At 32.9% G+C, this 19,577-nt stretch overlaps 1 protein-coding gene across 6 annotated transcripts in view; it reads right to left on the reverse strand.

The window, feature by feature from the left end:
* The window catches only part of LOC113518148 (rho GTPase-activating protein conundrum), a 105,124-nt gene that overhangs the window by 9,255 nt on the left and 76,292 nt on the right, over positions 1-19,577 (reverse strand). For 5 of the 6 annotated variants that reach the window (XM_052892932.1, XM_052892931.1, XM_052892930.1 and 2 more), the window contains one exon: positions 14,064-14,302. In XM_052892932.1, coding sequence (XP_052748892.1) covers positions 14,064-14,302 — 239 coding nt within the window. Of the gene's footprint in view, positions 1-14,063; positions 14,303-18,706; positions 18,847-19,577 lie in introns of those variants that run through there. The other variant, XM_031913205.2, reaches the window with a different exon arrangement.

The following is a 19,577-nucleotide window of genomic DNA, read 5'->3' on the forward strand; positions in this document are numbered from 1 at the left end:
GCAAATACGGCGACAACGGAATGCAAAGTGTTAATAAACAGATCCACCGAATAAATATTGATATCTTTATTGATCGCTCCAAACTATTACGTTAGAAAGATCATTGAAAAATTTATTGTGTTAATACTATTAAGAATCTATAGATTAAATAGAAGATGAAAAAGATTTTACTATTGATGTAATAATATCTATTAAATATGACTGTAAAGAATATAATGTCTTAATCAATAAATTATTCATTAAAAATTTTACTTTAAACATCGAAGGATAAGTTCTCAGCATCAGTTTTCCTATATAGCAACTGTTACATTAAAGAGACAGTTTTTCTCCTCCAGATAGAAAGCACGTGTCTGTAATTACTTGATAGCTCCGTGAGAAGCGACATCTGTCTCCGTAACCCGCCTATTAGTCTTTCACCATGAAAAATACACATAGAAATAAGCATGTGATTGTTCCGTTAATGAAAAGAGAAACTATTATTACGTATTGTCTCCACATTGTTACGCAATATAGAAAGCAGTTGGTAAATAAAAGCTATTTTTAAAATGCTATTGAAATGTAGATATTCCGGCTAATTATAAATCAATAATAAGCAATTTCCAAATGCTAATACCTGTTGAATCAGGGCGCTTACTCTACGTCAGTCATTTTATATGCTTTACTTATTATATAAGTGTTTATTTGAATTAACATTTATTTTATGTAAAAAGATCTCGTTAACTTCTTTCATGAGGTTTTAGAAATAAGAACCCTCAAGTAAAGTCATCAGGTAATATATATATATATATATATATATATATATATAAGATGCTGAATGGCTGACTGGTCGATCCATATAACAATGTACAGCTGGAACCGCTGAATTTTTAATTTAAAACTTTTGCAAACCTTACTGCTCTTACATACGTCTTTTAATCATTATTAGAGGCGTGAAGAGTAAATTCATGATCTTAGTATATTAATTTTAATTATATATTATAATTATATTATATAATATATTACTATTAATCATTTTTTACGAAAACTATAAATACTGGAAAAAAAAATGTGTACGTGCTGAGAATCGGTTCTTTCCTTTGGGGAATTATTTCTAAACCGGAGCCGGTACCGGATGGTCTTCCGGGGCGACTCCGCCTTCCACTAGCTAAGAAGTATGTAATTATGTATGTAGATGTAACTACGCATGTAATTACACACTGTGCAGTTCTCAAGCGCTAACGATTTGCAACATTTGAATAATCCTACACCAGTTAGTATATCTTTCAATTTAATAAAGATAAAGGTAAATTTATTTGCAAACATGTGTGCATAGTAAGTACAAAGACATACTGGTTATTCATTGAAGGATTTGTATTGATCTAACATATTTTGTTAGCAAAACATGTTGGCGTGCAAAATGTTCTTCCAAGGACAGTGGCAGTTTTAAGTGCCTTGCAAAATATTTAAAAATTCGTCTACAAAAAATTATAAAAAATTAATAACATTTGTCAATCAGTATTTTTTTTTTTTTGGTTTCTTCCTGAACAAGTTCGTATTTATGTTTTTATATATCTTATATGGAATTTTATTATAGATTTTTGGGGCCATACACATAATGCTTTTTTTCCAATAAAGTGGTTTTTACTGGACGTATACATAATAAATTTTTATTACGTCTAATCCGAATAATTTTATCATCATTATTATACCATTATATATCATTATTAGTTCATAAGGGTAATTTATAAAGATATGGTTTTAAAAATTATTATATAATTATTTATTAACATATATATAGATGGGGAAGAAAGGTCTGAGAAGATGTCACCAATTCTCAGGTTCAGAGAAATAATTTAACGTCAACTTTATTGCTTATTCTCCTATTATTTTACTGAAATAAACAAATAAAACAAAATATACATCTATAAATATAAAAATGAAACGCCAAAAGTGTTGCTAACCGCAAAACACGAAAACGACTGGACCAATTCGACAAATTTTTTTTTCTAAATATTCGTTGAAATTTGAGGAACATTTTTACAAAGAGAAAAATTGGAAATATAAATATATTATTTTTAGAAAACTCCATCTACCCGTGTGAAACCGGAACGAATGACTAGTATCAACTAAATTTAAACTATTTGAAATCTCACGTACCAAAGCGGAGCTCGTGTTTCCACATCTGAGCAAACAAAATTTAAAATATAATTTAATTTAAAATTTATTGATAAGTTTCAATTTAATATTTTTTTTAAACCTCACACAAAGGAAACACAATTAACAAGCCAAATAAATTCAATTGACGACAGTGGACTCGTCAACGCTATAACGCTGTATCTATCAATGACTGTAGTAACGTAACGGTGTATTATAAAACGAGATATGTCAGTTCATATCCCATAGACAACTGTTTTCCCAACGAATCCCGTAACAAAAAATATTCTATCCGGAAACAAACCGGTATCCCGTGCGTGGCGAGCCACTAGATCCAACGATCGGTCTAGTAGGTCGCATGATATCACGACTTTCTTAATTACTTGGTAATTAGTAACTTACTAATTGAAAACTGTTATTATAGACAGTTAGAAATATACTAATAAAAATAATAATTTATTATAGAAGTTATTCAATCTAAAGTAGACAAGTTTTTTTTTTTTTATAAAACAACTTCTTGGCCAAAGAAACGCGACAAAATATTTCGAGCCTTGCCTACTAATATAGCAGTAAATAAATGAATCGAAACGTCGGCAATAAAGAAGCAAGTGTGTAGGTACTATTTACCTGCAAAAGTTTTTACACAGCGTTAAGTCCCGATTGTGTATTTAACTTGTGTTTTGTTATTTAAAATTCGCTATAGCAAGTTCAGTTAACAAGTTAGTACCAAAAAAATTGTTTTTTTTTGTCAGATCCTAATTTTTTGGAATTCATCCAAACACTTTTGGAAAAATGTTATGAGCAAAATACTGTAGTATTTATTTATATTATATTTCTATGTATCATAACATCTTCATACTTCAATTATTGACACCAATACACGATCCGGACGACATAGGCTGGCGTAATGGAAAGAGTAGCCGCTTTCTATAGAAAGGTCGTGAGGTCATATCTTGTATAAAGACATGACTAGAACTGACTCGAGGGCTACATTCAATAAAGAATCCGATTTATAAAAATTTAAATTAAATACGACATGATTTCGAAATTAATTTATAAAAGTCATATAACAGATTTCAGACTTGCCTGGCTTATACGCAGGAATTCAGTATTGAAAAAAAAGAGATGCTGTTTTAGTCCAGTGACTATCAAAAGAAACTTACAAAGTTTGATCATAATTTTAAAGGTAAAACTTTTACTGATACTGCATAATATTGCTTGCATTTTATTATTACATAAAATTGTAGACACTAATCTTTGCAAATAAAATGTTACTTCGTTGCAAAGAGGTTTACCCACATAATTTGATATCGTTTAATAAAATAAGATTTTTGAATTTGGACATGTTCCAATTTTTCAAATTTGGAAACTCAAATAATGCTGACTATGGATAGAGTAAAATTAAATTGTTGCAGAGTATAATAGAAACTTGGAATTTCGAATTTTAAATAATGACTGTTTGAGTAAAAAGAAATAAAGATTATTGCCATAATTTATTTACTTCTTCCCTTATATTAAGAAAATAGTAGTAAAAATAGCTTGGTAGTGAGGAGTAAGATGTTTTTGTTCAAGTAAACTTAGATTTAAGCATTTTTTAATAGTAGTTTTTCTCTTTAACTTACTAATAACATTGTATATTGTCTGCTTAATTATTGTGAGCATATTGTTGATGTGTCTTTTATAAATAAATAAATAAAATTTTCCCCATTTACTGGGGGTCAATAATTAATGTAAGCTTGTTATAGACTACCGATCCACCCCAACATCACATGATGTTTTAAAAATAAAAAACTGCTCATATTACTGGCTGATAATGTAGCTTTCTACAGGTATTTTATTTTTAAATCGAATAAGCTTTTTTTTTAAGTTTATTGATGACATTTTTTTATGCAACTGAGAATGGCAAACAAACTGACGGCCCACCTGATGGGAAGTGCTAACCATCGCCTATAGATAGACATGAGCAGTACCATGGACATAACAAAGTATACTTTTTCGCCCATGATACCCCCTATGCGTTGTCATTCCTGAGGACTCAGATGTTATTACTCTGTACCCTGTAAATTCAATGCCATATCCTCACCCTTCACTAAAACAGCTATACAAACACAAATGCTTCACGGTAATAACTTAAAAAACACTTGTCTACTTACAGCAAACCTAAAGACTCAAGCTTTATATATAGTTATATTATACCCATAACTTGAAAGATTTCATATTTACGTTTTCATTTAGGTAAATTCTCGTACACTATGTTACTTCCTGATTGTCACTGAACACGACCAGTTAAAGATTAGCCGATAAACGGTTTAAAAAGTTCACAAAATGTCATATAAACCAGTCAAAACTAATTCCCATTCATGTCACCTAATATCGCATAACTCATGGTCCGCCCACGCTGCGCCTATGGTGTTTATTTCCAAGTAAATACATGATTTGATTTAAAAGCTGATTGAACATTATTTATTCGAATACGTAGCTATTTAGAATTCCGCTTATGTCATTCACCTTTGATTGTAATGAAGTTATGCAATTTGAAGTTGATAATTTATACCTCTGAGTTTTGTTAACATTTTCTTCATATACGTAAAACTTTTTTTATTATTTCAAAGTACTTTTTTTTTTTAATATAAACATAAGTAGTACGTAATATAATATTTACATAAGTGTTTTCTGGCCAGCATTTTTAGATAAAATTGAAATTTTGCTTGTTTTAACGTGAAGCAAGAATTTTAAAGGATTTCCCAAATAATCTCTTGAACACATATTACTTACAATTATCAAATTCAAATCTTTTTTATTTAAATATACTTATTTACGACCACTTTTAAATCGTCATTTTTTTAATCTACTGCAGGATTCGGAAGGTTGGTATCTGTTGAAAAGAGCCTACAAGAAACTCAACAGCTACTCTTTTATATCTCAGTTAACATTATATGTATTTATTTAAATGTACTATATCTAAAATTACGTGGTCGTTAAAAGCCCGGCATTAGGTGTTTAAAAAATCAATATCAATCTTAAAATGACTATGTACGTCGCTCATAAAACATCACCAAAGCCTAACTGCGGTTGCCAAGCCACCTGCCAAGCGTGGCAACTACTAGCAAAACCCCCCCTTATGGGGGATACCTATGTTCAACAGTGGACAGTAAACGGCTAATATGATAGTAATAATGCTTGTGTTTAAATTCAAAATACAGGATATACTGGCAGGCAGTGAAATCCCCAGTGATAAAACTTACATGTTCCTAAAGAAAAAGAAAAAAAAAACAAAAACAATAAAATAATAAAAATATAGCAATTAAAATTACTATTCTCGGAAATACCAACATTTTTAATCCTAGTGTAATATGCTTATTTTTGCGTATGAAATGACGCATCTGTCAAATTTATCACCAACGAAACACGTTGGTGATAAATTTGACAGATGCGTCATTTCATTTATAGAGTAATTAAGTTAGTATGATTAACAAGAGATAGCAATGTCGTATTTACACATATCTGCCTATTTACACCATTTTGCATATCTCAAATCACTTTATTTACAATGAAATAGGACTATTTATTCCGTGGTGAGTCACGTCCGTTGCAAATACTATGTAATTTAAAAAAAAATGTTTTTTCTTTACTAAATATAACGTAAACAATACGTCGATCCAGTATAACTTGGTCTTTCTAATTATCATTTAAAAATAAGTAGTATCAGCTCAAAGCAAATAAAAACAATCATTAAAGGATCAAATTAATTAATTTACTGACAAAATATTTTTCGCAGTTACGCGGAACATATATTTGTTGTTATATTACATAGTTTATTTAAAGCAACCGACTTGTCATATAGGCAAGTTAAAAATTTACAAGACATGCAAAAGATCCGAGTATACATCCTTGAGCGAATAGCCCTTGATATTTTGTAAGTTATGGTTTAAATAAAAAAAAAAACTCTCCTGCCATGTCACGAGGTTTTCATGTCCTTTGGTGATAAGCGGTTAAAATCCTGCACCTTCCAGTAGTCGCGAATTCAATCCTCATACAGTACAAACATTTCGTAATTATGGTTATGTATGTAACGTGTATGTATTTTGAAGAAAAATATTTAAGTATGTTGATAAGTCGTGTAGTACTCATTGGTAAGTTTGTTGCCAAAAACGTGGAAAAACACATGGCACTTATGCGTTGCCATTTCTTGGAAGAAGTAAAGTATTGTATCTCTTGTATTAAACATAGCATAGGGGAAGGTACTTTTAGTAATGCAGACTACCAGCCCCATTACTAGCAATATACCCTAACAGGTCGACCTCCACGTGGTCTCCCTGGAAACCATCGTGCTAAATTTCAGATGTATTCATCACGATGGGCTAACTGTCCTGCCTTTTCATTCTTGCCTATCATCCTTCACTGGTACCTCGCCAACGTATACCGTTATCGCGAGCGGGGTTACCATTCTATTATCATTCATCAAAAAAAAAAGAAACATAGCTACCTTATCCTTCAAATAAATAAACTATCAAGGTTATGAAAAGTTATGAAATGAGCTCCCTGCCCGTTTTTTCCCAAGATACTACAGCATGAGGTTCTTCGAAAGAAGGGTTAATGCGCGCGTAATACCCCTAGTATTACAGGCGTTCATAGGCTACGATAACCACTTATCATTAGATAGATTTTGTTTGCCACCTCAGTGGTTTAAAAAAAAAACATTAAAATAGAAACAGATGGTAAATACACAGAACTACAACCGGTAGAACGTTTTTTAGCTTACAACTGATCTCTCAATAACCGTTAAATACATATGGATCCTTGAACACGCAGACATTAATTAAAATAATCATACACCTCCTTCCTGTATGTACTACCTGTCGAGAGATCGGCCATTTGTTTCGATAATACAGCAGAAATCAATTTTATCATAGAGTGCCAAATCGTCCACCTGCTGGAAAGTATTGTAGTAAACATCGGCTGTTGGGGGGAAAAGGGATTGTTAGTAATGAAGACTAAGAATCCCATTGCTAGCAATATATCCAACCAGGTCGATCTCCTCGCGGTTCCCCCTGGAAACTATCATGATTAATTCCTGATGAATTCATCATGATGGGCTAACTGGCCTGTTCGATCATCCTCATCGATCACCCTTCACTGGTGCCCCGCCAGCGTATCCCGTTAGCGAGGGCGGGGTTACCATACCATTTTCATCCAATAAAAAAAAACATCGGCTGTTAACATGGACATAATAAAATGCCCATGCTCCCCCTCATGCATTGCAAACATTCCCAGGCACACTAAAATCTTATGCCTCAATTCCCTATAACTTCACTGCCATATCAATCAAACCGGAACGTAAAAGAGAAGGGATGGTGAGTATAGGAAATTATGTTCCCATTGCCAGTAAAAAATCACCCTGGAAACTACCGTGCTTCCATTCAATATTCTTGGAAACTGTCATGATTAATTCTATATTAACAATCATGCTAGCAGATGGAAAAGGGATTGTTACTAATCGGGATTAGCAATCACATTTCTAGCAATATATCCTATTAGTTCGATAGGATATTCCATGCGGTTCCCTTTGGAAACCATCGTCAACTGACCTGCTTCATCCTCATCTATCATCCCTCACACACACAGCGTATACCGATATCGCAGGCGGGGTTACCATTCCATTATCATCCATTAAAAAAAACCATGCTATCAGAAGGGGAGGGATTATTAGAAATGCGAACTACCAGTCTCATTGCTAGCAATATAACCTGTTAGGTCGACCTTCACATGTTCCCAACTGGACACTATCGTGCTGAGTTACAAGTGTATTCATCAGGATGAATTTAAAAAAAGAACATGCAAGTACTGCTGCTTTGCGGTGGAAGCATGCGTGGGATATAAGTCCCCGATTGCAAAATTACAATTAAAAAATTTGTAGATAACATTGAAGTATATGGGACGAGTATATTCATCACGACCGCGTCATTGTCATCACAAACAGCACACTTGTGACAAACATTCATTGAATTGTAAAGATTTGCTCTCTATTCAAAACTGTAAACAACTTATGACAATGTCGACAAGTGTTTACCTAAAATTGTGTCAATATGTATAACATACGTATTGTTATGTAAGTATTGTATATATTTATTTAACTTAATAAATATAGACTCTAAGGTATAAACAATACATACATACATACATATCTGTCACGCCTGTCTCCCATTAGGGTAGGCAGAAACAATGGAACGCCAAATGCTTCGATTCAAACAAACCTCTTTCGCTTCTTCCACATTCATCAATCTTTTCATACACGCTCGCCGGTTATTGGTACTTTTAGGTATAAACAAATATTGTTTATAATTACTCCTCTCCATCCAAAGGTTGTCTGGAAGAGATCGCTCTTAGCGATACGGTCGCCCATTGTTTTCTCATTGTGATTATTTCTTGTAATTGTTTATATTTATAATAAGTTTACTATTGTAACTTTTTGGAGGAAACAATAAAGAGTACCTATCTAAATATTGAGGTACAAACATTCATGTCTATATCTAATTCTTTAGTTTTAGTCTATACATAGATGATATTAAAAATCGAATGATTGAATTTATGGACCGAAAATTTACAGAAAATTTACTAGTCTTGAGGCCAAATTTTTCACGCTGCATAAAATGAATCTAAAGGTTATTCAGCCGATGGTTTGCTTTGCATAAATGATACAACGTATGAATAGTCTATGATAAGCCTAAAGTTTGGAGAAATGAAACAATTGGAATTTTCTCTCAATTTGAAATTAAGTCAGCAGTCAACATTATAAGCAGAACGATGTTTACACACCTTTCATAGATAAGCTCTGATACAATGATATTAAAATTAAATATTACGAAAGCAATCAATTTATCAGAATTTAAATGTGATAAAGACACATTATCTTTAATATAGTATGACTTTCAAGCAATACTACTAATGAATAACGACCGAATTAAAATGACCTAATTATTAACCTGATACCCTACCTAACAAGTATTTCAAAAGAATACCTATTGCGTAGATATTTAAAGATAATTATGATAACATTTTTGTTGAAGTTTTGTTTTATTATGATAGAAATTTAACATTGTTCTCTTATCTTTTATATCTATTCTAATTAAAGTGTTTAATCATAGATCAAATTGTTGAACCAAATCAGTGTAGACATTCAATAACAACATCTACTTTCTACAATTTTCCTGTTTATAAATACTCAAGTAAGAGACAAAATCAATTGTGATATTCTATATAAAAAAAAGAATAAATTAAGTAGGATTATATTTAAAAAAAATAAACACCTAATATACAAAATCATTACAACAGTGGCTCATACAAAATGGAATTATTCTTCATATAATAACAAACTCCATTAACATGAATGAATTACCAATGAATCCAAGTAGGTTTTCATGAGCGCCAATCCTTTACAATTCACCATTTTCTCGCACATTTTAGTTCGCACCGTGTCGCAAATCATTTTGCTTATTTGTGGCACATCAATACTTAACAACAACTGCACATGGGCATCAACAAAGCGCACTGGACGTAACTCGCACAGTTTTGAAATTAACCGGACGCGAAGCAATTTGTGTTCGCTAAAACTTCCTTTTTAATCGTATAAATTCAGTTTGTACCCGAATACCACTTGAGTAATATCTGCGCACGTTACGTTTTCGTAATTTTCAACTATAATTAAGTACTTTATTAGTATTATAATTAACGTAAACGTACACGTTTAAAGACGAACGTTCTTCAACTGAAGGTATTCTGTCCCTAAACCTTAATTGCCTATTTATCTAATGACCGACGGAGTTAGTTATCTTTTGGCCCTAATACACCTCCCTCAAGAAGGTTGGCCATTAATAACGCTTGTTTAGAAACTATTTTAATGGTTAATTTTTATTTTATTATTTAGAATTACTCCTAATTGCGTTGTGTCTAAAGTTTAGAATTCTGAGAATGTAATTTGAGGAAACTTATATATTTCAAATACAACAACATCTTTTAATTTTTTTTTTCTTTATTATACTTTGTATTATTTAATAAAATAATTTAATTAATCCCCGCTAATTCAATAAAATAATTGCTATCTCGGTTTTACAAAACTTTTGCTAAAAGTGCTCGCAAAAATGTTAAATGTAAAGAACATGTACATTGGTCCTACATTATCAATGTAAGGTTTTTTTTTTATACAATTTAGAATGGCAAACAAGCTGACGGCCCACCTGATAGAAAGTGGTAACTGTCGCCTATAGACATGAGCAGTACCATAGACATAACAGAGTATACTGTTTCGTCCATGATACCCCCCATGCGTTGCCATTCCTGAGGATTCAGGTGTTATTCCTCTGTACCCAGTAAATTCACGCCATATCTCACCCTTCAAACCGAAACACAGCCATGCAAACACAACTGCTTCACGGTAGAAACACGAATGGGACAGAGGTACCCAAGCAATCGACTTTTGTACAAAGTCTCCCTCTGGTAAGGTTAAGTATATATTATAATCTTTATACATATTTTTAACTATAATTACATAAAACAATAAAAATGAAAAATGTGCCGTTTGTCTCACTTTTGTTTTAATATACTTTAACCGGCTGCCACTTCTAATAATCGTAAAGAATGAAATAGAAAATCAGTGGAGCGGCTCAATGGTAGAATTTTATCTTATCAACGGTATGCGAGATCGACTGCACTTATCGTAAACTGCATAACTTGAGCACGAGCTCCCTTTTAGAATCGATTAACCTACTGAACAGTCACCACATATAGTTGAATGGATCTATAGAGTCGCTGTTACGGAAGACCGCGAATACTATATATATATATATATATATATATAATCGTATTTTCTGATATTGCTCACAACTTAGGTTACATGTTTGTTTTTATTATTTACTTCATTTTCTCGCACTGTATAACTATGTTAAAGTGAATGCTGTTAATACCTATAATAGGCATGTGCATTAATACTGTATTATATTTAATGTTTGTTATACCTATATGTTATAATGCAATATGCTGTTGGTGTTCCTTAAATAAATAAATATACACGTGTAATATCGTCTTTAGCGCGCCAATGAAACTAGTACAAGAAACTGTCTTTAACAGAAGAGAAAATCCACCAACCACAATACTATTATGAGAGACCATATGAGATATAAAGAGAATATGCATGTGGTAACATTATTGACGAGAATTTAACTCAGCAATGCCAATGACAATAAACTTTCTAAGGATGGATAATATATAGCAATATCGATATATATATATATATATATATATATATATATATATATATATAGAGAGAGAGAGAGAGAGAGAGAGAGAGAGAGAGTAATAAGAGAGAGAGATGAAGCAGTTGTGTTTGCATAGCTGTGTTTCAGTTTGAAGGATGGGACATGGCGTGAATTTACAGGATACAGAGGAATAACACCTAAATCCTCAGGAATGGCAACGCATGGGAGGTATCATGGGCGAAACAGTATACTCTGTTATGTCCATGGTACTGCTCATGGCTATAGGCGACGGTTACCATCTTCCATCAGGTGGGCTGTTAGCTTGTTTGCCATTCTAAGTTCTGTAAAAAAAAATGGTCGACATCGAATTGAGTTATGACCTTTTTTCGCCACCAATATTCAGAGGAAACCAATTTATAGATATTGGAGCAGTACTGATATTAGCCATGAATATTCTAACCTATTTTGAAGACATAAATTACTTACAAGCTATTGAAAAAAAAAAAAAACAATGTTTACACATGGAAAAATGACGCAAAAGATTCTTCGGTTGATAAATGTAGAGGAAACAATCTGTATTCCATGCAAGAAACACTTCAAGGTGAAGACAATAAATAAATGTCTTTGGAACAAAAATATGAAGCAATCAATTGTACGTCAGTAAAACAATTGTACCAAATACTACATAAAATTCTATAAACGATATAACTCATTGTTGTTGGGGGAACGGAATTGTTAGTGATGGAGTTTAACTGGTCATTACTGATAATATACCTTATCAGGTAGATCTGCATGCGGTTTTCCCTGGAAACTATCGTTATTAATGCGTTACGATGGACCAACTACCTCTTAATCATGTTTTTATGTAATTTTTGTATACATATTATTAATGTTTTTAGTCTGTATCATTCTTTGAAAAGAACAATAAAGCATTTTCATTCATTCATTCAACTGACCTGCTTCGTCCTTACCTATCATCCCTCACTGGTGCTCCGCCAGTATATGAAATTTTTTTCACCAATTAAAAAAATCATTGCTGTTCAAACGAAAGCTGTAATAATTTAAAACCGGGGCACGAGTAACCGAACTAGGTGCATACCTAGCGACATAAGTTGACTAGAGACATTCCAGTTAACGGTTCTGAAATCTACGAAAAAAAAATGATCTTAAACTTGACACGGCGAAACCAGTTTGTAACTGGCCACAAACGCTGATACTATCTTATAAAATAATCATTACGGTTTTGTATTAGTTAACTATGAATGAAATATATTCATTTAGCCTGTAAATGTTGTCGAGCAAATCCAAATGAAACCTTCACTGCTGTTACTTAAAGCTTCAAGTCGATCGTCTTGGTGCTGCAACTTGGGAGCCTATGCTATTTATTGGACAGACAATTTCTATGTAACTCTAATTTTCTAAATGGATGCTATTATATAAACTGACAGCTTCAACTCGAGTGTAACCAACTCGACTTGTCTTTGTTAAGTTGATGGGTGATATTTTAAATGTATGAAAGTGTGGAATCGGTTTCTGGCGCGCCCATCTCCTCAATTTGTGCTCAAGGGGCATTCCTCGGTAATTATGATGTCTTACTGGTGATCACTGAACTTGAAACTTGATATTTGACGGTGTAAGTGTTAGACGAGATTTTGATACAGAAACTGGTAAGCTGAGCGTGTTTCAAGATAATCTAGTTTGACCACTTTTGCCTGACAACATATCTTGGATTGTAATAATGGAATATGTACCGGAAACCTTGCTATGTGTGTGATTTGTCAAATTTAATATACAAACATAAATCTATACAGTTTTTAATAACTTCTTATCATTTATATACATTAAAATGTTAATTTAGATACGCAATAAGAATCAGAAATAATTAAAGATTGTTTCCCACCGACCTCATATACAATAAATACTGATTTCAATTGTAAAAAAAAAAGTTATTTTGATTAAAAAATTAAACCACTGAACCGATTTTAATAAAATTTCTATGACACCAAATTGTAAGTATATCCTTTCAGATACAAAAAAGAATTTCCCAAATCGGTTTAAAACTGACGAAGTTATAAGAAAATACACATAAAAAAAATTAAACCGAATTAAATATAATAATATAATATATAACTTATTTTTAAAGTGGGTGGAAAAGTATTCGCATACATAAGAATGTAAACTAAAACATAATACATTTATAAAGTAAAAACATCAAAATTTTGGTATATTTTATTTTTCAGTGATTTATTATTATAAATATTTAAGATGTATTTCTTATAATTTTTGTTTTTACCAATTAATTTTTACTATAGTGTTTTAGAAGGAACAATAAAGAACACGAGTATCTATCTAAAAGTATCTTTTGAACCGAAGAGAGACCGTACAAAAGTCGTCTGCATGGGTACCTCTGTCCCATTCTTATTTCTACTGTGAAGCAGACGTTTATGGATGGTTTTAATTTGAACAATAGATCATAGCAATGAAATTACAGGGGGCGGAGGAATAACATCGTAATTCTTAGGGATTACATTATGCATGAAGGGTACCATAGGCGACACAGTATACAGTATGTTATGTCCATGTTGCTGTTCATGATTATAGGCGACGGTTACTACTTAGTTGTACTACGTAGTTTATATGGCAATCTAAGTAATAATAAAAAAAAAGTTATGCACTCACCTCAATATCACGAAACACATCACGTATATCTGGCTTCCTGGCTCTCGACGCGGCTCTCTTTTTCCTCACAGTTCTGTTAAGCCTCCTCACTCTCCTTCTCACTGCGGCAGCCTGCTCCCTCGGCAACGGGCTGATTGCCTCGCCCAGCTGCGCCTCTGTCACCTCGAGGCCCGCCTGGAAAGGCGCCGCGAGGGAGCCCAGGCCTGCCGCTTGCAGCCATTCCGTTTCCAACTCTCCCTCTGTGGACAAAAAAAAATTAAATATCAAACTTGCCATAAATAAAGAATAAATAAGTGTACATACAATCTTATCTTACTAAGAAAATTATAAATAGACGATACCTGTACATGAGAGATGGTTAATAAAAATTAATATGAAGGAGTATTCATATAAGAACAATACTCGTAACTGTCACAACAATAACTTTTAGAAATTTATTCTATTTATATGTTTGTTTCGGTATCACGCAAAAACCACTACGCTCTATAAAATGAGTACACAAATTACCAGAGGGAGACTTTGTACAAAAGTCGATTGCTTAGGTACCTCTGTCCCATTCGTGTTTCTACCGTGAAGCAGCTGTGTTTGCATGGCTGTGTTTCGGTTTGAATGGTGGGATATGGCGTGAATTTACTGGGTACAGAGAAATAACAGCTGAGTTCACAGGAATGGCAACGCATGGGGGGTGTCATGGGCGAAACAGTATACTCTGTTATGTCCATGGTACTGCTTATGTCTATAGGCGACGTTTACCACTTTCCATCAGGTGGGCCGTCAGCTTGTTTGTCATTCTAAGTTGTATAAAAAAAAATGTTGTTTTTACTCGTATTTCAATTTTGTTAAGATGGAAGTCAATTTTTTTTTATATTTTTTATTACAAATCGTCGATAACTCGTTAACACGGGCCATCTTGTTTGCTGTTCCAAACAAAAAAAAAATACTATAGCAAGAAAACTACAGGATGCTTGCATTTATCGTTTGTATGTGAACAACTTATTCTTAATATAGACTGTCTGACTGAGATGCCTGAGTCAGCGATTACCACTAAGTTAGACTGAGTATTTTACCAACACACACAGCTGTTGACTCATTGCAACTTGTTTTAAACCATTTATCTTATGATTCAAGTCCTGTTCTGTAGGACTTTTTAATGGAATGGTAACCCCGCCTATGCTATCAATATATGTCAGTGGGGGAAAGAGATTGTTAGCAATAGAGTTTGATAGCCCCATTGCTAGCAATATGCCCTATTAGGTCAACCTCCACGTGGTCTCCCCTGGAAACCATCATGAACAATTCTTGTTGGATTCCTCACGATAGGCTAACTGACCTGCTCCATCCTCATCTATCATCTTTCACTGGTGCCCCGCCAGCGTATACCATTAGCGCGGGCGAGGATACCATTCCATTCTCATCCATTTAAAAAAAAATACTATACAAGATTATAATATACTAATTATTATTACAGCGGTCATAAACAAAGTATATTATGCAATAAAGATTTTACAACAATAACAACATATTTTTAAAACAAAAAAAAATATCTACTTGGCATTAAAGGCATCACGTACTGGCCGTTTCGAATACGGAACTAAACCATAATTGAGCCGTAGCATTAACGTGTATATTCACCAAAGTGGTTTATTTTGGCGAACACTACAGGATGTTATTTATTTGGCTTACCTCTCCGCAGCTCTATTTATAGCTAACTGGGAGAGTAACATCCGACTCGGATCTCCCGAGAATGGAAATGGACAAAGCCGGACGCAGGGCTCAATGAAAACGTATGATTAACAAAAATGATAATGCGTATTGCGTTAAAATGTAATTTTTTTTTTACTTTATTTGTAACCAGAGATGTTACAGATATACCGTTTTTATGGTATAGTAACCTAGTATTTTTTGTTTGGGAATTTTATAATAGTATTTTTTACTCTAATTAATACGAATGTTTGAAACGATGGTTGGATTTGTTATTCTTTCACGTAAAAACTTCTGAACATATTTGAAAGAAATTTGATACATGAGTAAATTATATCTGAATTTAGGACATAGAATACTTTATGTACTGGTCCGGACGAAGCTACGGGATATAGTTTGCAATATAAAATAAGGTACCACACAATCAATCACGTGATCGTCGAGCTAGGATATCCTATATTATGAGAAATCAGGCGACGAGCATCTATTAGCACAACCTAGATACAACCAAACCCGAGTAAATTTACAATAGTTCGTCTCCTAAATTGCCCCGACCGAAAATCGATCCGAGACCTCAACAATACAAAGCAAAGTGTCCATCACATACTTGATATTTTTATAAAATACAATATATATCTTAATTATACGAATGTAAATTTTATTACGTGTCATAAAATGTCACTGGGAGGGGGGGGGGGGGAACAGCTATTGATAGTAATGCGGACTACCAGTCGCATTGCTATCAGTATACCCTGTCAGGTCGACCTCCACGTGGTCTCCTCTGGAAACCGTCGTGCTGAATTCCAGATGTATTCATCACGATGAGCTAACTGACCTGCCCTTTCATTCTCATCTATTATCCCTCACTAGTGCCCCGCCAGCGTCACTAGTGCCACTGATAGCGCAGGCGAGGTTACCATTCCACTATCATCCATTGAAAAAAAATTTATGCCATCATGTCCATTCCATAATCACATACCGGAATGTAAAATAAATGTATTTAAAATCATACCAGACTCAATCTCTGAGCCCGACACTGTACTGTTTATAAACAAACATGACTTTAACCATAAGATTTATTACTGAATCACTCAGCAGTTAGTTAACCCACTTGCAGTTTATTGCTTGATTTTACTATTTCTATCATAAAGAAGGGATATGTTATAAATTTAATAATTCTATACTCGGATCTGTCAGGGATTGGCGTTTTAGTCACTGAGTTCTATTCTAAAATGGAGTCTCAATACATATTTCTGGTATAAAAATTGTTCATTAGTAATTTATCAAAAGTATCCTTAACTGAGAATGTCATAAGAGGCAAAGAACATGGACAAAGGGAATGGTCGAGGGAAAAGCATCAATGTACCTTTTAAACTATCACCAAAAACCTAACTGCGGTTGCCAACCCGTCTACCAAGCGTGTAAATTATATGTCAATTGATTGTATTTTTAAAACGGTTTGAGGTAACAAACAAACAAACTCACTTACACATCTCTACATACTTAGTATCAAACAAAGTTGCATCCTACCGTCTGTACACTTAGATCTTTTAAACAACGTAACGTATTTAAATGTGATTTTCATCAACAGATAGGATGATTCAAGAGGAAGGTTTGTATGTATAATATAATACACAGAACATAACTGTTAGCACACGTGCAAAGCCGAAAGTAATAACTAGTTTGTAATAATAATTAGTAAGAATACAATGGTCGTTAGATAAAATCAAAAATTATGCTTAATAGTTGTTTACAAAGACATTAAGAGGCCAAAACTCAAATATATAATATTGCCACATTAATATATGTATTGATTTTTCATTAAGCATTTAAACACTGTTTCAATACTGATAATATAATTAGGCATGTCTAAATATTGCATTAACTTCGTGTTGGAAATGTAATTTAGCCTTTGCCTAAGAAATTTGTGTTGTCAATGTCAGAAAGGTATCTGTAAAAAAAAGTGTCTGTTCTTATTACTTACTCTATGAACTGTTACAAAGATGGAGAAATGTCTATGTTAACTTTGTTGTGGTGTTCCTTGTATAAAATATATGTTTTAAAACAAAGAAGATTCGTTTAATTAGTAGTGTTATTAAAAAGGCTTTATAAAGCATTTCGGCCATATGGATACATATATTTTCACTTCGAAATGAGTATATAAAAAATGTTATTTACAAATTAATGACCGTTTAAAACAATACAACAATAAAACATCCACTGCACTGACACTACGGAGCCATCTTGTACGCAATCGTAAACATTATTTACGACTATTCGTCGCGTTATTACAAAATACGGCAATTATTGTTTACGAATTCTTCAAGAATATGAGCACATTTGCTTTAACGATCTCTTTGTAGGTTTTCATTCATATAGAAATATTTGCAATTCACTTTATTTGCACTTGACGAAACTGACGTTGCGTACGGTTGCCTTCATGCTGTGAGTTTGAACTGCAGACATTTTGTTTTGCAATATACAATAAGGATTTTCTTAATATACTAATTGCTTCATCTGCACGAACTCATCTTTCATTCGATTACAACAATTTTATTTCTTTTTTCTTATTTTACTGAACAATTTTTAATATATTATACAGGGGGAGAAGGGTTTGTTAGTATTTTTTAACTTAGGTAGGTCGGGGGGAAGGGATTGTTAGTAATACGGAGGTTAGTCCTCATTGTTATCAATAGACATATCAGGTCGACCTCCACACGGTTCACTCTGGAAACTATATATATATATATATATATATATATATATATATATATATATATATATATATATATATATATATATATATATATATATATATATGTGTGTGTGTTTTGGGACGTCTTTATTGGTATTCTTACCATTTGGAATTATTTTATTTAAAGATAAACAAACGGTACCTTTTATTATACTAAAGAATAATACAATAGATACTATGAACTCACCTATAACATATTTTGCATGGAATCGACATAGTGCGCCCATAACACACATCGAGTACCGGCCGAAAACTAAAAGCGCGTAATCAATAGAACGATGAATGAACCAATTGTGAAAATTTGTTTAATTTGAATATTTCCAGCCATAACACTAATTAGTATATGTATTATAGTCTTTTTAACCTACTTAATTAAAGCGTACATATGTTTAATTTTATAAAAAAAAAAAATCTGATTAACGAATTATGATACAAATATTTCACTAATAACACTCACGAGGTCAGAATTAAACTGAAAGCGAGTAGACAAGTGCAATAACAAAGGAAACTCCGTTACGAAATGATTGTGGGCGGACATTCTCTAATAAAAGAGATGCCAATTCGTGACGATACGGTGACGATAAGATGTGCGAGCCTACGTTCTCTGATGAGTCAAACATCGTCATGGGGGTGTATTTTAACGTTTCAGCTGACGCTAGTAATTGTTATGTCCAATTATGTAATTAAATCAGGTATAATACTAAAATCCTAAATGAGATACCGTCTCATTATGCCATAGATGTTATCAAATAAATTTAATTCAAAACAGGTGATTTTTAAAAACGAATTAACAAAATTAAAATAGGTATAGAAATTTTGTACAATTAAATCTTTTTGAATATCATTGATTAAACTAGATTGATTAAATTCACTCCGCTACTACATAGCACGTAGCTCTATGTTACGCATTGAAATTACCGTGTCGTCGTGTGTTTTTAAAATAGACGTATGCTATTTATTCCTTGGACTGTCAAATTAGTGTTAGAAAAAATTGAACTTTGAACTCTATGACGTGAAAGCGCGCGTGGCGCGCGTCCCGACGCGCGTCCTCAGACTGC

Source organism: Galleria mellonella, unplaced genomic scaffold (genome assembly GCF_026898425.1).
Source record: "Galleria mellonella isolate WM207_F2 unplaced genomic scaffold, CSIRO_AGI_GalMel_v1 utg171, whole genome shotgun sequence".
In the NCBI taxonomy this organism is placed as follows: Eukaryota; Metazoa; Arthropoda; class Insecta; order Lepidoptera; family Pyralidae; genus Galleria; species Galleria mellonella.